The sequence below is a fragment of the Eulemur rufifrons genome, chromosome 1, assembly GCF_041146395.1.
Source record: "Eulemur rufifrons isolate Redbay chromosome 1, OSU_ERuf_1, whole genome shotgun sequence".
NCBI lineage: Eukaryota > Metazoa > Chordata > Mammalia > Primates > Lemuridae > Eulemur > Eulemur rufifrons.
In genome coordinates this window covers 12,003,490-12,022,270 of record NC_090983.1, presented here as the reverse complement: position 1 = coordinate 12,022,270, position 18,781 = coordinate 12,003,490, and the positions used below count along the sequence as shown (strand labels likewise).

The 18,781-nt window shown below is 38.0% G+C and overlaps 1 protein-coding gene across 1 annotated transcript in view; it reads left to right on the top strand.

Annotated features, from left to right (window-relative positions):
• The window catches only part of NYAP2 (neuronal tyrosine-phosphorylated phosphoinositide-3-kinase adaptor 2), a 246,582-nt gene that overhangs the window by 142,320 nt on the left and 85,481 nt on the right, over window positions 1-18,781 (top strand). The window contains exon 3 of the mRNA XM_069466671.1: window positions 395-1,495. Within this exon, the coding sequence (XP_069322772.1) occupies window positions 395-1,495 (1,101 nt within the window). The remainder of the gene's footprint in view (window positions 1-394; window positions 1,496-18,781) is intronic.

Here is an 18,781-nt window from a genome sequence, read left to right as displayed (position 1 = left end):
ACATTCTAACTTTTTTTCCTCCTGATTTCCTTTTTCACTTAATTCTTGCAGGTTAATTTTTATGAAATTTGTGATTGCTCTTAACCAGCATGTTTTATCTGAAAGTTTCTATTTAGAAATTATAAGGCAGAGGGGTAAATAGCCCTGATTTTGATGCATTTATCAGTGTTGGATTATTAATATTAGTTTAAAGATACGAAAGATTATCATTCTGCCATCACGGTTTTCTACATATGGGAAATGTTTCCTTGATTTTCAGTCTAAGCCTCAAGCCAGAAAAGAAGCAGACTACCCCTTTGGCCAAAAGGTTATAGTAGCAGACCCAAGTCCAAATCATTTTTTAAAGTTTTCTTATTATACTCATCTATTTTACTATTTTTTTTTCTTCTTTTAGTGTCAACCAAACCAAGACCCCACAGTGATGAATATTCCAAGAAGATTCCTCCTCCTAAACCTAAACGGAATCCAAACACTCAGCTTAGCACCTCTTTCGATGAAACGTACGTCAAAAAGCACGGGCCCAGGAGGACATCCCTCACCCGGGATTCCTCCCTGTCCCACGTTGGCAGCCCCGCGGGAGACCCCGAGGAAGAGGAGCCCGTGTACATCGAGATGGTGGGGAACATCCTCAGAGACTTCAGGAAAGAGGATGACGACCAGAGCGAGGCCGTCTATGAGGAAATGAAGTACCCCATTTTTGACGACTTGGGCCAAGATTCCAAATGTGACTTTGACCATCACAGTTGTTCTTCACAGTGTGCTACTCCCACGGTGCCTGACTTGGACTTCGCCAAGGCCTCAGTGCCATGTACTCCTAAGGGTTTGCTTTGTGACATCCCCCCGCCCTTCCCCAACCTGCTTTCTCACAGACCCCCACTGCTGGTGTTCCCACCGGCCCCTGTGCACTGCTCCCCCAACTCTGACGAGTCTCCGCTGACGCCCCTGGAGGTCACCAAGCTTCCCGTGCTGGAAAACGTGTCTTACATGAAGCAGTCGGCTGGAGCGTCCCCCTCCTCGCTGCCGTCGCACACCCCCGGCCACGCTAAACCGGACAAAGACCAGACCGGAGCCCTGGGACCTGCTTCTGCCACTTCCGTGCTGTCCTCGTCTCCTCCGCCCCCTTCCACTCTGTACCGAACCCAGTCTCCGCACGGCTATCCGAAAAGTCATTCCACCTCTCCCTCCCCGGTGAGCATGGGGAGGTCCCTGACGCCCCTGAGCCTCAAAAGGCCTCCCCCCTACGACGCTGTGCATTCGGGCAGCCTCTCAAGGAGCTCTCCATCAGTGCCTCATTCCACCCCCAGGCCGGTGTCGCAAGATGGGGCCAAGATGGTCAACGCCTCGGTGAATACCTACGGGGCAGCGGCCCCCAGCGGCTCTCGCTCCCGAACACCCACCAGTCCCCTGGAGGAACTGACCAGCCTCTTTACCTCAGGACGCAGCCTGCTGAGGAAGTCGTCGTCCAGCGGCCGGCGCTCCAAGGAACCCGCAGAGAGTAAGTCTCGCGTCCTGCTGAGGGGAGCCCCAGAGCGTAGGTTACAGCTTACAATCAGAATGAAGCCCGTTATTACCGATAAAGCACGGAGTATGTGGTCTTTCAGCTGAAATCTCGCGTTATTTTCCTTTTGCCGTGCGAAACCGAATAGTGTGTTCTGAAGGGGAACTGAAAGAATTAAACATGACAATCTGCACAATAGAACATTTCCTAAGTTTTCAGAAGATCAAGTATAAAATCTAAATTCTTACGGTGGCCCTGAAAAGTCTGACAGAGGCTGTTAGAGCCGGTTCTCCTTGGCCCCAGGAACAGAGAGGCAGAGTCATTGAGGCTGCAAAAAGGCAAAGGAGTTTATTGGCTAGTTGGAGCTAGGGTCCAAGTCCCAGAGCACCAACAAGTGGCCTCTCCACGAACTAGGACCCCTCCCTGGGGTAAAGGTTAAGCTTTTATACTTTTCTGTATGCTAGTTTTCACACGACACGTTAGTCTGCACACGACACACTAGTCTGCACATGACCCACTAGTCTGCACACGACATACTAGTCTGCACTCCATCCCCCTTTAGTTTATTTGTTCTTTTAGAAGTGGCTGATCGCATTGGCTCCTGATTGGTTGACTCTAAGCTTTGGGCTTTTCGGGCTGGTACCAGTTGTAGTTAAGGTCATTTAGGGGAAGAGGAGGGTCTCCGACGGGGAGGGGGGCCGTTGTTGCATACCTTCTAGTTTTTGGTTACAAGCGATACTGGGAACACATGCCCTGCACAAACCTTTCATGTGCTGATCATGTCTTGCCCTTCTTATCTACTTAGTTGGTTGGAGGGCCCCTGGACTCTCCAGCCCTTTATCAGGAAGTAACTTGAGGTTACCTCCCCGGGGCTTTGTTTTCCTTTACTTTAGTGAAGCCTGCCATGGCTCCACTTACGCTAAGCACCAAGCCAGCAAGCCATATATACAGAAGCAGAACTAGCCTGTTAGCTTCTCATATCCAGGAAGCCTAGCCTATCATGGAGTTACATTTGCTCTTATCCCTGTTTTTCATTCTGATTAACTATATTTATCAAACAACTAAAAGCAAGCATAGTCACAGAAGCGAATGGCATCAGTTAGAATCAAAGAGAGCACACATTTTCCTACTACCAATTCCTGTTCTTCAAGGCCACGGTCGAATTTTTAGGTAAATACCCTGATTTTGGCGGGAAAAAATTAAACATTCAAAATAGGATTGTTAAATGTTAAAATTTATCTTTATCTTATGCTAAAAAATTGCTTGAGAAAATCTGTGTTAGAAAACTTTGTTGGAAAGAAAGCAATTTCAATAGAATTTAGGACTTTTTTTTAACATAGCAAATGATTCTTTCTGCATTCTTCAGGTGGTTTTGTTCTTACGTTCACTATAAACTTGAGTAGACTCATTGCTTTCCTTTTTAAAGCTGTGGTAGTTCATATCTTACTTTGATGGTACTCCTCCTAGATCCATTGATACACAGTTTACAGAAAAATCACCAAGGTGGTGAACATTACTTTTACAACTGAATTTCAAAGACCAGGAAGTTTCTCTATCTGAATGACTAGCCCTTTCAAGAACTCCAAATCACTTCACGAGTATATAGTAAAGTCAAAACATATCCAGATTAGTTTTTTCTATGTCCATTTCATTAAAGTACACTTTCTATTTTTTAAAAATGCCTTAGGCACCTAAACTGATAATTCATCACTTATGTCTCATAATCCCTCCACAAAACTGTGTTATTTATCTGTGAGGACTTTTCTTAAAGGAAAAGAAATCCTCAATGCTTTTGTTGATGAAGAAGATGATGACATTCCTTAGATAATGAATATTCCTTGGTAGTTATAAGCCGTTAATTCTGCCTTTTTTTTCCCTTTACCCAGAAAGATTTATAAAAACATTAGCTACTTAAATAATTGCCTGAAAAACATTTTGTTTCCCTAACTGGAAGGCACCAATTTCTAATATATTAGTCATGTCCAGAGTTATATACATACATACATACATATATACATAAAATTATTTTTAAATTATTTTCAGAATTGCATTAAAAATTAGGAACAACCTATTTCTAGAGCAGCTGCTCTCAACTAGGGCAATTTTGCCCCCACCCCGGGGTATTTGGCAATGTCTAGAGATATTACTGATTGTCACAACTGGGAGTGCTACTGACATCTTTTGGGTAGAGGCCAGGGATGCTGCTTCATAGCCTAAATGGACAAGACAGCCCACCACAAAATGAAGAAAAAAAAAAAAAAAGGATTATCTGGTCTATAATGTCAATAGTGCCAAGGTTGGGAAACCCTGGTCTAAATAATTTATTAAAGTTTAAAGTTGTTTCCAGATGATTGATTGATTGATTTGGTTTTTCACACAGATCATGTAAGGTGTTGAGAATAAGAGAAAAAAAATAAAAATAAAGATTTTACTTTTAAAATGCATAATCATTAGGGTGAAATTAATGGAATTTTCATCTTAGAATTGGTGAGATGATTGGATTTTCTCCCTACCTATCAGCTTCTTTGGAGGATCCTTAACAGCTCCAGCTGGCGGCTATGCCAATTAGCTAGAAAAAGTATATGTAAAAGAAATGATTAGCTAATGAAGTTATTTCAAGAAAAATCCATCTGTTAGAATCAGTCTATGTGCTATATGTCACAGATTTCCCCAGCTGACTCCCCAAAACGAGCTTTGTGTGCTTCTAAAACAAAGCTTGTACATGACAAAGTGATCTAGGCTCTTTATAGCTTTTAGGGAGCCAAGGATCGAATTCCTTCCCATGTACTATTATTAACCATGCATCAACTCTTCAGAGAAAGGGCATGCCCCTGAGTTACATTAACCTTAGTATTTTACTTTACATAAATGGGGGGGAGGGAAAATGCAAATAGTACAAATGAATAGTCAAAATGCTTTTAATATTTACTTTTGACTCTCAGGAAAAATAGAAAGACACTATTAGATACTAACAAAATCATAGGGGCTCTCAGAATCTTTCTGTAATGCAAAAAGTAGAACCAAAATTGTGGAAAGTAAACCAATAATTGCTCTTGCAGTACACTCATTGATACAACTCTCCCCTTTACTCTTGCCAGATAGAATTTGTAGATACCTGTTGACACCTTATGAACAGAATAAATGATATGAAGTAGTATAACATTCATGACTTCTAAGTCTAATTTTTTTTGCATTTCAGGAATTTTTTACATTTCAGGGTTAGAAGTAAGACTGGTATCTCTACTTTCCAAGTCTCTCTTCTTTTACTAGAAAAGTCAATTTGATAATTTTCTAATCTTCAATCTAAAACAAAATATAAACTTTTTTAAATTAAGGAAATCTATGTCAAATAAAATTTATATAGTACACTCTTATTTTTAATAACGTATAAAAAGCACACCAAATATAATGGCTTCACAGCTTAAAGATTTACAATTGTTGACTGGGATTGGTTGATAGGAAAGAGCTTACATAAATCAAAAGTAGTAGATTATGAATAAATTTCACTTAGCTTCAAGTTTTCTAAATATGGCCCTCACATTCATTGCTATAGGCACAGCATTTTTTTCCTAGCTGATGGGACATTGTAATGTTTATCTAAGATTAAATGAGGGGATCTGATAGTCTCTGTGGCTATAATAATTTTTCTTTTTTTGGTTATTTTTATTACTTTTTAAAAATGTTATATAGAGAAATGGATGATATGAGGCATGTAAGAAGTGATTAACTCATGTGATATTGCTGTCAATTTTTGTGTTCACATGTTAAGTAGACCAGGTACAAATATGTTTTATGGTGAACTTTGGAGACTCAAATGATAATAATTTTCTACCTATAATTTTTATCATTCCTTCACATGTTCTTTTTTATGTAGCCATTTTGCTTTTTAATGCTAAAAATTTATTTAATACAGTTTAAACAAATTTTATATCCACTCTCTAAGAGATTTAAGTTTTTGGATTACTTTCTCCATTTCTTTTTACATATGCCACCCAGATGTTACATCTTTTCTTTTTTTAATTTCAAAATTATAAGGTGGTACAAATGTTTTAGGTTACATGGATTGCTTTTGTAATGCTTGAGTCCCAGCTATAGGTATGCCTGTCACCGAATAGCGTTCATTATACCTAGTACGCATTAGGTAGGTTCCCCCCTCAACTCTTGTTGATTTCTACTGAGTTTTACTTCCCTCTATGCACTTGTGTGCTCATCATTGGCTGGTTCCAATTATGATTTTGATTTGAATTTTTAAAATACATACCTCATGAATGGGACATTTTGGTGTTTTTTTTTTTTTTTTCCATGCTGTCCATTTTTTTTATTTCAGCATATTATGGGAGTACAAAAGTTTAGGTTACATATATTGACCTTTCCCACCCCGCCCCAAGTCAGAGCTTCAAGCGTGTCCATCCCCCAGACAGTGCACATCGTACTCATTATGTATGTATGTATGTAGTATACACCTGTTCCTTCCCCCACCTCCCATCTGCCCGACACCCGATGAATGTTATTACTATATGTGCACTTAAATGTTGACCAGTTAGTACCAATTTGATGGTGAGTACATGTGGTGCTTGTTTTTCCATTCTTTGGATACTTCACTTAATAGAATGGGTTCCAGCTCTATCCAGGAAAATACAAGAGGTGCTATATCACCATTGTTTCTTATAGCTGAGTAGTACTCCATGGTATACATATACCACATTTTATTAATCCACTTGTGTATTGATGGGCACTTGGGTTGTTTCCACATCTTTGCAATTGTGAATTGTGCTGCTATAAACATTCGAGTGTAGATGTCTTTTTTAATAGCATGTCTTTTGTTCCTTTGGGGACATTTTGTTTTAATAAATTAGGTGCACTAAGATACAAAAGAGGCCTGGTGTGGTGGCTCATGCCTGTAATCCGAGCACCTTGGGAGACCAAGGCACAATGATTGCTTGAGGCCAGGAGTTTGCGACAAGCCTGGGCAATACCATTGCTACAATAAAAAAAAAAAAAAAAAAAAAAATGCTAGGAGAGATAGTGTGCATCCAGTACTTCAAGGGTGCATTGAATTATGATCATGCTACAGAACTCCAGCCTGGGTGGCAGGGCAAGACCCTGTCTCAAAAATAAATAAATAAAGGATACAAAGAAATGCACAGGTAGGGTCAGATGGTCCTGTGAACAAATGTGGGCACCAAGACATGAAGTACATGGAAGGGTACACACTGAGCAAGACAGAAGGCATGGGGACACAATGGGGCTACAGAAGGAACAAAGAAAACAAACATCTAGAAAAATGGTGGCTTGACAGTACCAAAAAACTATGTCATATGCAACAATATTCCACATTATTGGAGAGTTACAATTTTTTACTGTAAAATCTCATCTCTTAGTCTTTTAAAAATATTTAATACTTTTAGATGTCATATTATATTGTTACAATAATAGAGATGAGTCCTATGGGTCTCATGAAATGGAATTAAGAGTGAGATGTAATCTTTGCCTTTTCATTGACTTTCTTAAAAAAACTATATAGAAACTATAATCCAAAACACACATACAAAGAAAACAAAACCAAAAAACAAATCTAAAACTTCCAACTCCTACATACATATATACATATGTACACACCTCTCTCCTTTTTTGAGTCATGTGTGGTCCAGTGATGCCTAAAATATAGGCATTGATTGTGAAGCAGCTCTTCCAACTAACTGTTACTAGTTTAATTTTAAAAAGAACTTCCAAACAAGAAAATTTAATTTTAAAAGTTTGTTTTTTAAATATGTAAAGAAAAAGAATGATTTTTGGAAAGAAATCATTTAAAACAGATGTTTGTTTTTATATATTGTTCCATTTTTAAGAAAAAAGGAAGGGTCCACTAACATCCTCTGGCTATCCTGACGATTCAAGGTCATTGTTATGGTAGTCATTGTGTGCCTACTATGCACTGATGCAGTGTCTAACAGGGTAACCCAAACAGGACAGGCCTCACACAGAGGTGACTATCCTTGTTCCAGGTCATTTGCGATAGCAGTGGCACAGTATTAGTAGTTTATTACTGTCCTTGGATGTCAGGTGCTATTTGAGGTTGTAGAGTTGAATTGCTATTCAACAATTATATCATTTAAATTGACAAATTCTTATGTTTGTTTCTTGTAGTTTCCGAGCCTCTTCCCTTTCTTTCAGGTAGTTTTATTGATGCATCTAGCTGTCCCTCCCTTCTCCCACCTATGGTCCTCTCTTTTTACTCTTTTCCTCATTGTAATATCTGACCATCAGTTACTTGTGGACCAAGAAACCAGATATCCAAACTTGTCTTAGGAGCCACTCAACTGATTCAAGTGTAGGGACTGTGTGACCTTTACTTGCAAAGGATACTTTAACCACCTCCTAGGCTTTGGCTGGAGTTCTTGAATTCATATTGGAGAGGTCAGGAATGTCAACTTCCCAAAAATTAAGCTGTCTTGGGAAACATAAATGCATGTTAGTGTGTTTTATGAGCATGCACACATTTTTTCTAGCCTATTTAAAATACTTCAGTAAAATTTAGCAAGAAGAATAGTTAAGGACTTTATCTTCCCTTCTTTTCTGTCTTGTGAAAGTAGGTGCTGACAAGAGTGAGTAGGATAAAAACAGGTACTGGAAAGGCAAAGCGAAGGGTGGAGGGCAGAATCTATGGCTCTGGATCTCTCATTTGCAGTGGAGAGTGGGTAAATACTCAGCCTGCGACTGCCCACCTGCAAGCATGCTGACTTTGGGTAGGAATTCTGTATGCACAATGACTTGGAGAAAGCTGACCAGAGTCAGGAGGTCGATCTGGAACTCCTGTACTCTGGGTTTCTTCAAAGGTATTTGGGAGTTGAGCTATACCCAGAACACCTGAAGACATCTCAGGATACTATGAGGAAGATTCCAGAAGCTCTGACAGGACCAAGACCTGTTAACTTGGTTAGACTTGTACCTTTTCAGGTTCCCCCTCCTGCTGTTTGTTGGTTACTCCCTTGCTCAGAGTCCCACACTGTGGGCTCAGACTGGTTTCTGCCTTAGCAAGGCTTCTTCAAGCATCTCAGAAGGGAAACTGAGCCAGGACCTGGATGATGATGATGCTCCCAGGCCATGACCTTAGGAATGTGCTCAGGTTCCAAAGAAGTGTCTCAGGTATTTCGAAGCATGGTAGGTAGAAGACATAGAAAGCTTGGGTGAGTGGTACAAACATTTCCTGCATCATGTTTACCTGAATATTGTTAAAAATACAGATCCCTGGGCCTTATCATAGACCTATTTAAGGAAAAACTCTTGGGAGTTGGGCCTGGGGTATTTAATATGTGATAACAACCCCCTGTGATATTTATGCCTTCTGTGAAACAATCACTCAGGAACATGTGGTTAAGTATTAGCATCCCCATTTACTTGTATTCAAGAGAAACCCATTATACATTGCTTTCATCTAAGAATATACATAAGAGAATTTATATACAAATTTATATAAGAAAGAAGAGAGAGGGGAGAAAGCAAAATACAGACAGCCCAAAATGAGTGAATGTTGTTTTCCTTTCCTTGACTAAGTTAGTGATTAGTCAGCATCTTGCAAAGAGGACAGTCAGGGTAATCTCGATGCATCCGCAGAGAAAACGATTTTACTACCTGCAAATTCTCCCAGAGACCTGGAGAATTTAAGAATGGAGTGTGTGTGTGTGGTGGGCAATCTGTGAATAACATCTATCCTTGGTTTTAGTTAACAGCTCTGTCTTAGTCATACCAAATCTGTGCCACTCCCCGCATCAGAATCCTCAGTGCTTAAGTCTGAGAACCACTGGTAAGCGCTGCTTCAGACAGGGCTGGTGCTGCAGGCTGGGCAGGCAGGGAAGGAAACTTGACACTCAGGCTGGCAGCATTCCTCAGCCCAGCAGGTGGTACAGATGAGTCCAAGCCATTGGAGGGGGAGGACTAGCCAGACCAGGATGGGACCCCCAGATGGGGTCATGACTGAGAACAAGGGTGTGCTATCTAGAGGGGATACCCAGTCATATCATCTAGTCAATATGGGAGAGCAGAGAGCACTGGAACCCACAGGGAGTATAAGAGAAGGGGAATCTTTCTTTCCACCCACTAGTAGGGTGAAATAAGGGCATTATGAGGGCAGTCAGCGGGTCTGGCTGTCGTGACTGGGCCAAGGATCTCAGGAGTTGGGGCTGACAATGCTAATGGGAGAACAAGGTGATGAATTTCTTAAAACAATGCCTCAAGCATGTTTGTCTCAGGAACAATATCAAGACCAACTAAGCCCAGAGCAGGAGGCATCAAAGAAACTAGTAGTCAAGGCTTGGGGAAAGCAGGCAGCAACCAATGCTTTTCTTGAGAAGGCTTCCATAATAACGGTAGCTTGTATTTATTATGTTGTTTATTCTATACCAGACACTAAGAGTTTTATATGAATCAAGTTCTCATAGCATAGAACTCAGAGCAAGTTCTCCACTTGCTCTGAGGCAAGTGATATTGACATTGCCATTTTAAAGATGGGAGAAACTGAAGTACAACTTAACCAGAGTCACATAGGGATTTGAACCTAGATTATTTGGCTCCAGAGCTTCTTACCTTAATGATAGTTACCTATGCTTGATCAATCTCTGCCTTATTGCCGTTAAAATTCACCAGTTATCATCAAAACTCTAAGGGCTCATGATCTTATCATTCTCAAGGGTATCTGCTTATTAAGAGGAAGCCAAATCTGTACATAAATGGCGTGAGCTACTTAATGGTCATCATCAATTTAGGAAAGGGGTGAGAAATATTTTCAGCACCCTTCAAAGCTCACGTTGGAATGTCTCAGTCACTGCAATGAGCTCTATACCCCAGGCTTCTGAGCTGCCCCTGAAGGCATGTGGTCTGCCCAGTGGGCCTCAGAATCACCTCAGTGACCTAGGCAAAGAGACATGAGTGCTCGCCTCAGTGCCTCTAAGCATAACTTACAGATATATGTGCAGGTTTCTTTGGTCTGTCCGATTTGCAATACTGAACTACCAACTAGCTGATTTTGCTCGGGGGATGTAAAGCTTTTGTCCTCAGCTGCTGGCAGAACCATATAGTAGCTTGATGGCCCATGGCTACTCCAAGGGGGAAAAATTGATTAATCCAAAACTCCAGCCAATGCTCAGAAGCAATGGGATCCCTAGCAGCGCTAATTTAGAAAGTGACTCTAGTAAAACAAGCAAACAAAAAAATCTCCAAAAGGGACCTATGCAAATGCTTCTTAGTACTACCGCTTTTCTCTTTAGATTTATGTTAATGTGTAGTTGATAGAATCAGACACTCATCTTTAAAATTAAAAAAAGAAAATACAGTTCTTCAATAATGAGCTGGCCTGTTTAATTGTTATATTTTTTAAAGCTAAAGAAATTTTTTTGCAGGATGATGAGGTTAAATAGAGGATAAGTAAAATTCCTTGATTTTGAAAATGCATGTGACTCCTTGGTTAATTGGGACCATGACATTGTCTGTTTTTCTCATTTAGTTTCTCCTAGAATTGCAATATAGAATCACTGAAGAAGACATAATTTCATAAATAATTGCTCACCTTTCTGGGGGTAGACTGCAGCTGCCTTTGATTGATGCAAGCAGACGTGTTTATCCCCTGTGTTTATATTCTCTGGTTGTTGAATCTTTAAATGCAATTTCTTGTCAGCAATTTAATCAGCAATTCTCTCCATTAAGAAGAACGCTCCCTGCTTTAGATTTATAAAATGCAGAAACATTTTTAATTCAGAAATAAAGCTACACCGGTCTATTTTTTTTAAACCAAGATTCCCTCAGTAGTATTGGATTTTACACAAATGAAATGAACTAGAACTGATTGCTTTCCCTCATGTTCAGTTACTTGAAATAAAAATTTAATTTCTGATTCTTATTTACTATCGTGTATTCTTGACACTTTGCCATCTGTAAGGAGTCAAACATTAGGTATAAGTAAGGGAGTTTCTGTAGGCTATATCGTACTCCCCTATGTATGTGCTATGTTCTAATTAAATATGATCCAGAAGTCTAGTTGACAAGACTGGGTGTCACAAGAGGTGGTTTCCATTAACAAGCTTTGAGACCTTGGATAAGTCAGTTTGCCTCTTAGTGTCTTAGTTTTCTCACTTTTCAAATGAAATTGTTAGATGCTAAAACTGTGAGTTTCTTCTGGCTCCTTGTTTGGTACTTCTGTAGATTACTGGGTGATTTGTAAATCTCAAACAAAGGACCCCTGCCTCTGAGACTTCCTGTCTGATGTTCTCACTTGCTGAAAGGACTTCCCCAGAAACTCCATAAAACAACGTCAGTCTAATCCTTGATTCCCAAATCAGTCTACTAATTTCTCCACTGTTTTTCTCATGCTATTGTCTTTGAGTACTTTGTACTTCTGTAATTGTATGAGACTTATTCTGATTTGTCATAAAGACCTTTTCTATCTTACTCCCCCTTAAGACAAAGGACCAGGGTGGAAAAGGACCACACGTTTTTATTGTTTTATTTCCTGTAACACTTGGTCCAATGCAATCTTTCCCAAAGTTGATACATGATAAATATTTATTGAATTTGTTTAATTATTAGGCATAGTGACTTGAGAAGGCTATTGAACTAGAGGGGAAAAAAAGCCATATGAGAAATGTTTAACCATTAAGTGAAAAAAAAAAAAATCGGCTTCTATGACTTAGAACATACCACATTGAAATCGATACAGTCATTCAGCAAAAAAGCAGCTATGCTAAATACTGAATTCATTGCTTCTGTTCTTAAGTGGCATGTTTGAAAGAATGGCCATCCATTCCAGGGAGATATATTCGGGGAAAAGATATGAAGAATATAGCCATCAAGCATTTAAATTTGGACCATTTTGTTGATGTCAAATCATCATCAGTTTCTATATAAATGAATAAGCTGTGAGAATTGATCCCTTTTCTATATTTGGAGACAGAAAGATACATTTTTTTAAAAGAGAATGAGAGACTAATATTTTAGAGAAGGAATTTTAATCTGCTTAACATTATGCATTATTGAACTCAAATAGTAAAGAGAATGAAAACACATTCAAGAAAGTCATTTTACATCTTTGGAGGAAAAGAACTGCATAAATCCAGGGTGCTATCGTTATGTGACTGGTGGTCTTCAATGTGTGTGTTCCCAGGTAAAACATTGATTTTAGTTACAATATTTGAAAAGCTTTCCATAATTTTCAAAAAATATGTTTTTCAGAATTCAGTAAATGGATGGCAATCTCGATTTAATAAGGTATCTGTAATGGTGCATGGTATTTCTTGGTTGAAGCAGACTCATTATTGTTATAAGCTAGTGGGAGCTAGGTTAATTAAATGTTCCACTCCTGTTAGAATAACCAATCAACTGGAGAATCTGGGCTATTGCTGTTCCCAAATGAAAGGAGTATAAAAACTAAGAAGAATCTAAGAGGAAAAGAGCATTAGTAACATGGATTTTGAAGCAGCATATACTCTCTACCCAAGTGTATCCAGAACAGTTGAACTTAAAGGAAAAAATCCAAATCCAGAAGTCTGTAGTATTCTTCTAACAATTGATGGTGGAGGAAAAACTTTCTTCCTCTACATTTTCTACTGGTCAAGTTTCAGTTACATTCAATAAAATAGCATTTTCCTATTTTTTGCATCTATATTCTTGTTGTAGATGGAACTGATATACATTTTTTAAATTTTTTGAGGTAAAATGTGCATATATGATTTACCATCTTTAAGTGTACAGACCAGTGGTAATAAATATATTTATATTCTTTTTTTTAAATTCTATTTCTCTCCTACTCCCCAGCCTCTGGTAACCACCAATCTAGTCTCTATTTTCATGAGATCCACCTTTTTAAACTCCTGAATCTAAGTAAGAACATGCGATATTTGTCTTTCTGTGGTTGGCTTATTTCATTTAACACAGTGGCCTTCGGTTCCCTCCATGCTGCAAATAACAGGATTTCATTCTTTTTTATGGCTGAATAATATCCACTTGTATGCTGCATATACATCACATTTTCTTTATCCATTCCTCTGTTGATGGGCACTTAGATTAATACCATATTCTGGCTATTGTGAATAGTGCTGCAATAAACATGCAGGGCAGATATTTTTTGATATATTGATTTCCTTTTTAAATGTATACTCAGTAGTGGAATTGCTGAATCATATGGAAGTTCTATTTTTAGTTTTTTGAGGACTCTCCATAGAGTTCTATCTACATAGTGGATATACTAATTTACATTCCCACCGACAGTTTATGAGGGTTCCCCTTTCTCAATCAACATTCTTACCAGCATCTGTTTTTGTTTGTTTTGTTGATATAATCCATTTTAACTAGGGCAAGATTATATGCATTGTGTTTTTAATTTACATTTTTCTGGTAATTAGTGATGTTGAGCATTTTTTCATATATCTGTTAGCCATTTATATGTCTTCTTTTGAGAAATATCTGTTCAGATCTTCTTATTTTTAATTGGATTATTTATTTTTGTGATATTGAGTTGTTTTAGCTCCTTATATATTCTGGTTGTTAATCCCTTGTCAGATGAATAGTTTTCTAATATTTTCTTTCATTTTGTGAGTTGTCTATTCATTTTGTTGATTCCTTTGCTGTGCAGAAGTTTTTAACTTGACATAATCCCAAGTGTCTATTTTTGCTTTGGTTGCCTGTGTTTTTGAGATCTTAACACAAGAAATCTTTTCCCAGACCAATGTCCTGCAGCATTTCCCCAATGTTTTCTTCTAGTAGTTTTGTAATTTCAGGTCTTAGATTCAAGTCTTTAATCCATTCTGATTTGATTTTTGTGTATGGTGAGAGATAGAGGTCTAGTTTCTTTCTTCTGCGTGTAACTATTCAGTTTTTCCAGAACCATTTATTGAAAAGACTGTCGTTTCCCCATTGTAAGTTCTTGGTGCCTTTGTTGAAGATGGGTTGTGTGGATTTGTATCTGGGTTCTTCTCTATTCTGTGGAACTGATATAATTAAGGTAAAAAAAATAAGGGTAGGAAAACAATGGCTAGAAAGAACCATAAAGTAGAGATTGGAAGCATCCAGGTATTGTCCAACCCTGGATCCACCCACAATACTATGGGCAGGTAATTCTAATGTGTCTTTTTGTTCCCATGCCACAACTAAAAAATCTTAGATTCCTAAGCACTACAAGTTGGGAAAGGATTAGTTGTTAACAGCCCACAACAGAATGATCAGAGCTGAAGTGAAGCATTGCTCTATTTAAATTATCACATTCTGGACGTCAAAATTGCCTCTATATCCACAAACTAGTTCCATTCTTTTAAATGATTTTCATTAACCACTTTTGTAAGTCATTAATGACTAATCAGTTATTAATGACAAAAGAGATGTGTCAAAATAATGAAAGCTTTTGTTAGTGTTCAAATGTTCTAAGATGAGTTTTAAACCTAAGAAATTAAAGCAGCATGTCCTTTGGTTGATTGATAATACACTTATAACCTGCAGAATTCATTTTGTCTTTTGAACCAAGATCTGTGTGTGGCTATTTAATACAAACTATAATAAAATTGCCCATTGATGTTTCAGAAAACAAAAGCTCGATTCTATGTCTAGCCATGGTTGTCCATTTAGCTTTCATGACCAAACTTAAGAAGTGAATATTCTGTATTTGTGGCCTCCATTTCCCTTCTCCCATTCCGTCCCTAATTTCCTACAATCTGGCTTCCTCTTCTACTCTCCCTGAAGTTACACAAGTCTTCCTAATTGGTCTCTGATTTTAGCATCTTCCCTCTCCTAGTTCTTTTAAACCTTCATAGACCATCTGATATTGGTGATTACTTTATGTGAAGAGTAGTCTTTTTTTTCCATTTTTAAAAACAGTTTTTTTTTGTTTTTTAGAGAGGGGTTCTCATTATGTTGCCTATAGGCTGGAGTGCACTGGCTATTCACAGGTGTGATTGTAGTGCTCTACAGCCTCGATCTCCAGGCTCAAACGATCCTCCCGCCTCAGCCTCCCAGGTACCTGGGACTACAGGTGCTCTACACTGCACCTGGCTCACCATGGGAATATTTTTCTATTGATTCCCATGCAACATGATATCCTCATTAGTAGTCTTTTTTTAAACTTTGTCTCTTCTGATTCCTTTTTGGGGAGGTCTGTTCCTCCATTTATATAAAAATGTTTTTCTGACATATGACTGACAGTGAGGGAATTATTGTGTTTAAATGTTTGCCTCCCCCACTAAATTGTTAGGGCAATACTGAGTCTTTTTATTGTGGCAACTGGTACATTTTCTAGTATAAAGTGCATGCTCAATATGTGTTTACTGAATGATCAAATGACTATTTGACCGAGTGAATGAATATGCATCCAACCTCCCCGATTAAATTGTAAGTTTTGGAGGGTGAAGACTATAATTTTTCTTTGTGCTAAGTGCCCATGGTCTCTATGACTGTATTTTGCATAATCAATTTATATTTGTGAATTTATTGATTTTTCTAAAGCTAGCTTTTTTTAAAATAGCAAAGTCCAATATAATTACCATGATTACCAAGTCTTGTTTATAATCTGAGTTTTGCACAGAATGCTAAGATCAACAGTAGTTCAGATATTTAGGAACCAAATGCAACAATAAATATCAATGGAGAACCCAGGTGTAGATGAATTTTATATATAATCATCAAAAAGGGAGTCAGTTCAATTATTGATTGGGGAAAGGAGACAACATTTAGCAAACAAAAGTGAAAGCAAGTACTCACAGCCTAAATCTAAATATTTTATATAAGATTTAAAGTAGAGCTCATGAAAAATAGTATAGCATAGATTTTTACAGTATAGTTCTAGAAGCAGTATTAAGATATATTTTAGAAAGCAAAATTATCAACTAGATTGTATATGGTATTGAATATGGCCCATTAATTTGTTATTTTTCAAAAGATGAAAAATAAAAAAGAAGATAAGGAGAATAAAAATGTATCTTCATTTCCATACCTTTGTTTGTTTTTAAAAATTCCTTGTTCAACTAGCTTGAGTACCAACCTCCTTAGAATGGAAGGGAGAATGGGGAGAGACTTAGGATATATATGAAAAAAAAAAAGACATGGGAGTCTCATATCCTGGGGTCTAAAGATATATTTACCACCTAACAGCTGTTCTTTTAGGGCAGGCCAAACTTTGCGAGTCTCAGTTTCTCATTCTTACCTCACAGGATTATTTTGAAAAACTAAAGGAAATGATGTATGAGACAATACCCTGTAAAATGTTAATTGTTATGCAACTGTAAGGGGTGATTGTTTGACCTTTAGATACATATGAAAATAATATATATTTAATTAAAATATAAAGTTGAAAATGAATTAAATTTTCAGAGATTCCATGTTGTTGTTTGCACAACTTTCTCTTCAGTTAGGCTTGGGTAAAGGATCTGACATCCTAAGTGAATCTTTCCAGAACCTGATGTCAGAAGCATAAAGAACTGGAGAGAGTGTCAGCCATTCTCTGTCCCCACAGGAGCAGGCTGTTTTAAGGTTGTGGAATGATAGCCAAGCCTTGAAGGCAGAGGCCGTCACACTCCATAGAGCCCAGTACCCTTACCCTATGAAGAACGACTCAGGACAAAGAGGCCATCTTTGTTATACAAAGGGCCTCGCAAAATGCCATCATGATGGTGAAAGATGATTTTCTAGCACAAGAAAAAATTAAATGTAACTGGGTTGTTGATGTGTTTTTCAAATGTAATGAATATTTTTATTTTCCTGTTCCGAAGGATTTCTCTCTTAAAAACTTCGCTTCAAAAAAAGTATGGCTATTAACCAAATAATTATGTGGAAACCAAGAACTGAAGTACTTAATATCAAAAATACTTAGTATGGAGATGGAAGACTGTTAAAAAGTATGATTTATGAAGTGTTGTTTCTAAGCACACTCATTTCCTTTTAAATTGATGACCTAAGATGAAAAAAAATGTTTATGCTTAACTTTTGGTAAAGGGAATATCAGAAAAAAATAACACTCAAATTTTATTTAAAAACCTGAGAGCAACCACAAAGACATAGAAAGAATGCTAACCTCCTAAATACAGATTAACTGGCATATAGAAGGCAATGCATGAAAAGTGACCATCTGTAATATTTTTCATAAATGAAAGGCTACAGACACAGAAACAGCTTCAATTGTCACTTTTCTCATTTTTTTATTAACTTCATGGCTTTCCTAGTAAAGACTTTATCCAAATGCTAATTAAGCAGAGGTTTGCTTTGCACATCAATTTTTAATATTCATTCCTCACAGTTAAATGAAACCTGCAGCATGAGGCTTCTTCAGTTAAAAGCAGTCCTGACCTACTTCCATGTGAAATCAATGGAGGTCTTTGAGAGACTCATGAGTAGCTGACATTTAAGGAAGCCGGCTCACAATCGGTGTTGGTGTAAAATGTGTCTTTCCCTGGGCTTCAGCTTGTGCACTCTCTCTCTCATTATTCTAAGAATAGAGAAGACTATGGGAGCTACTGAGCCCCATAAGTGAAGCCACACCTGAGTTATATGCCCCAGGGGATTGTGAGTTGATATGTCAGCCACATACGAAATGGCTTCAGATAAACAGGAACACCCCCTCTCCTGCCCCGTCTGGGCCTGACGAGGGGAAATAAAGGCCTAAAAAGCACCCATTTGCATTTAAATGTATGCCACAAAAATAAGCAAAATTGAAATCACCAGAAAATGGTCTTCAGATACCTATGTTTCAAGGCCTTTGAAAGTTAGAACATATGGTATATGGCAAATCTTTTGAAGACTAGCATGTTAGAAATTGCAATTGTAGGGCATGAAATAGAAACAGAAATCAAAACCAGCTAGACAGAGGAGCAGTAGTCATCAGGGCATGGCAGAGCACACTGGGTCTCCATCCAACCAGGGTCCTATTAGGAGCAGGCAAGTTCCTTAATATGCAGGCACCTAAAAGGTCAGTGGGAAACCTTGACCCTTGACCCTGGAGACTCTTCCTTATACAAAATTCCAGAATACTAAGCTAGAGTGGGGCTAAGTTTGTAAAACTGATGGAAGAAGGTAGAGTAGATTCAGACACATGGCCCATCCATGACAAGGAGAGGAATGCAAAGTCCAAGATACTATTTTGCAGTCAGTGTTGAAATTGAGAAGATCCATACCTTCAAAAAACATCAGTGTTAGAGGTCTGTGTTACTGCGTCACAATTGTTCATGCCAATCGTGAAACTCAAATCAGTAAATATATAAGTATTTTTTATTATGGTAAAATATATGACATAAAATTTATAATTTTAACTGTTTTAAG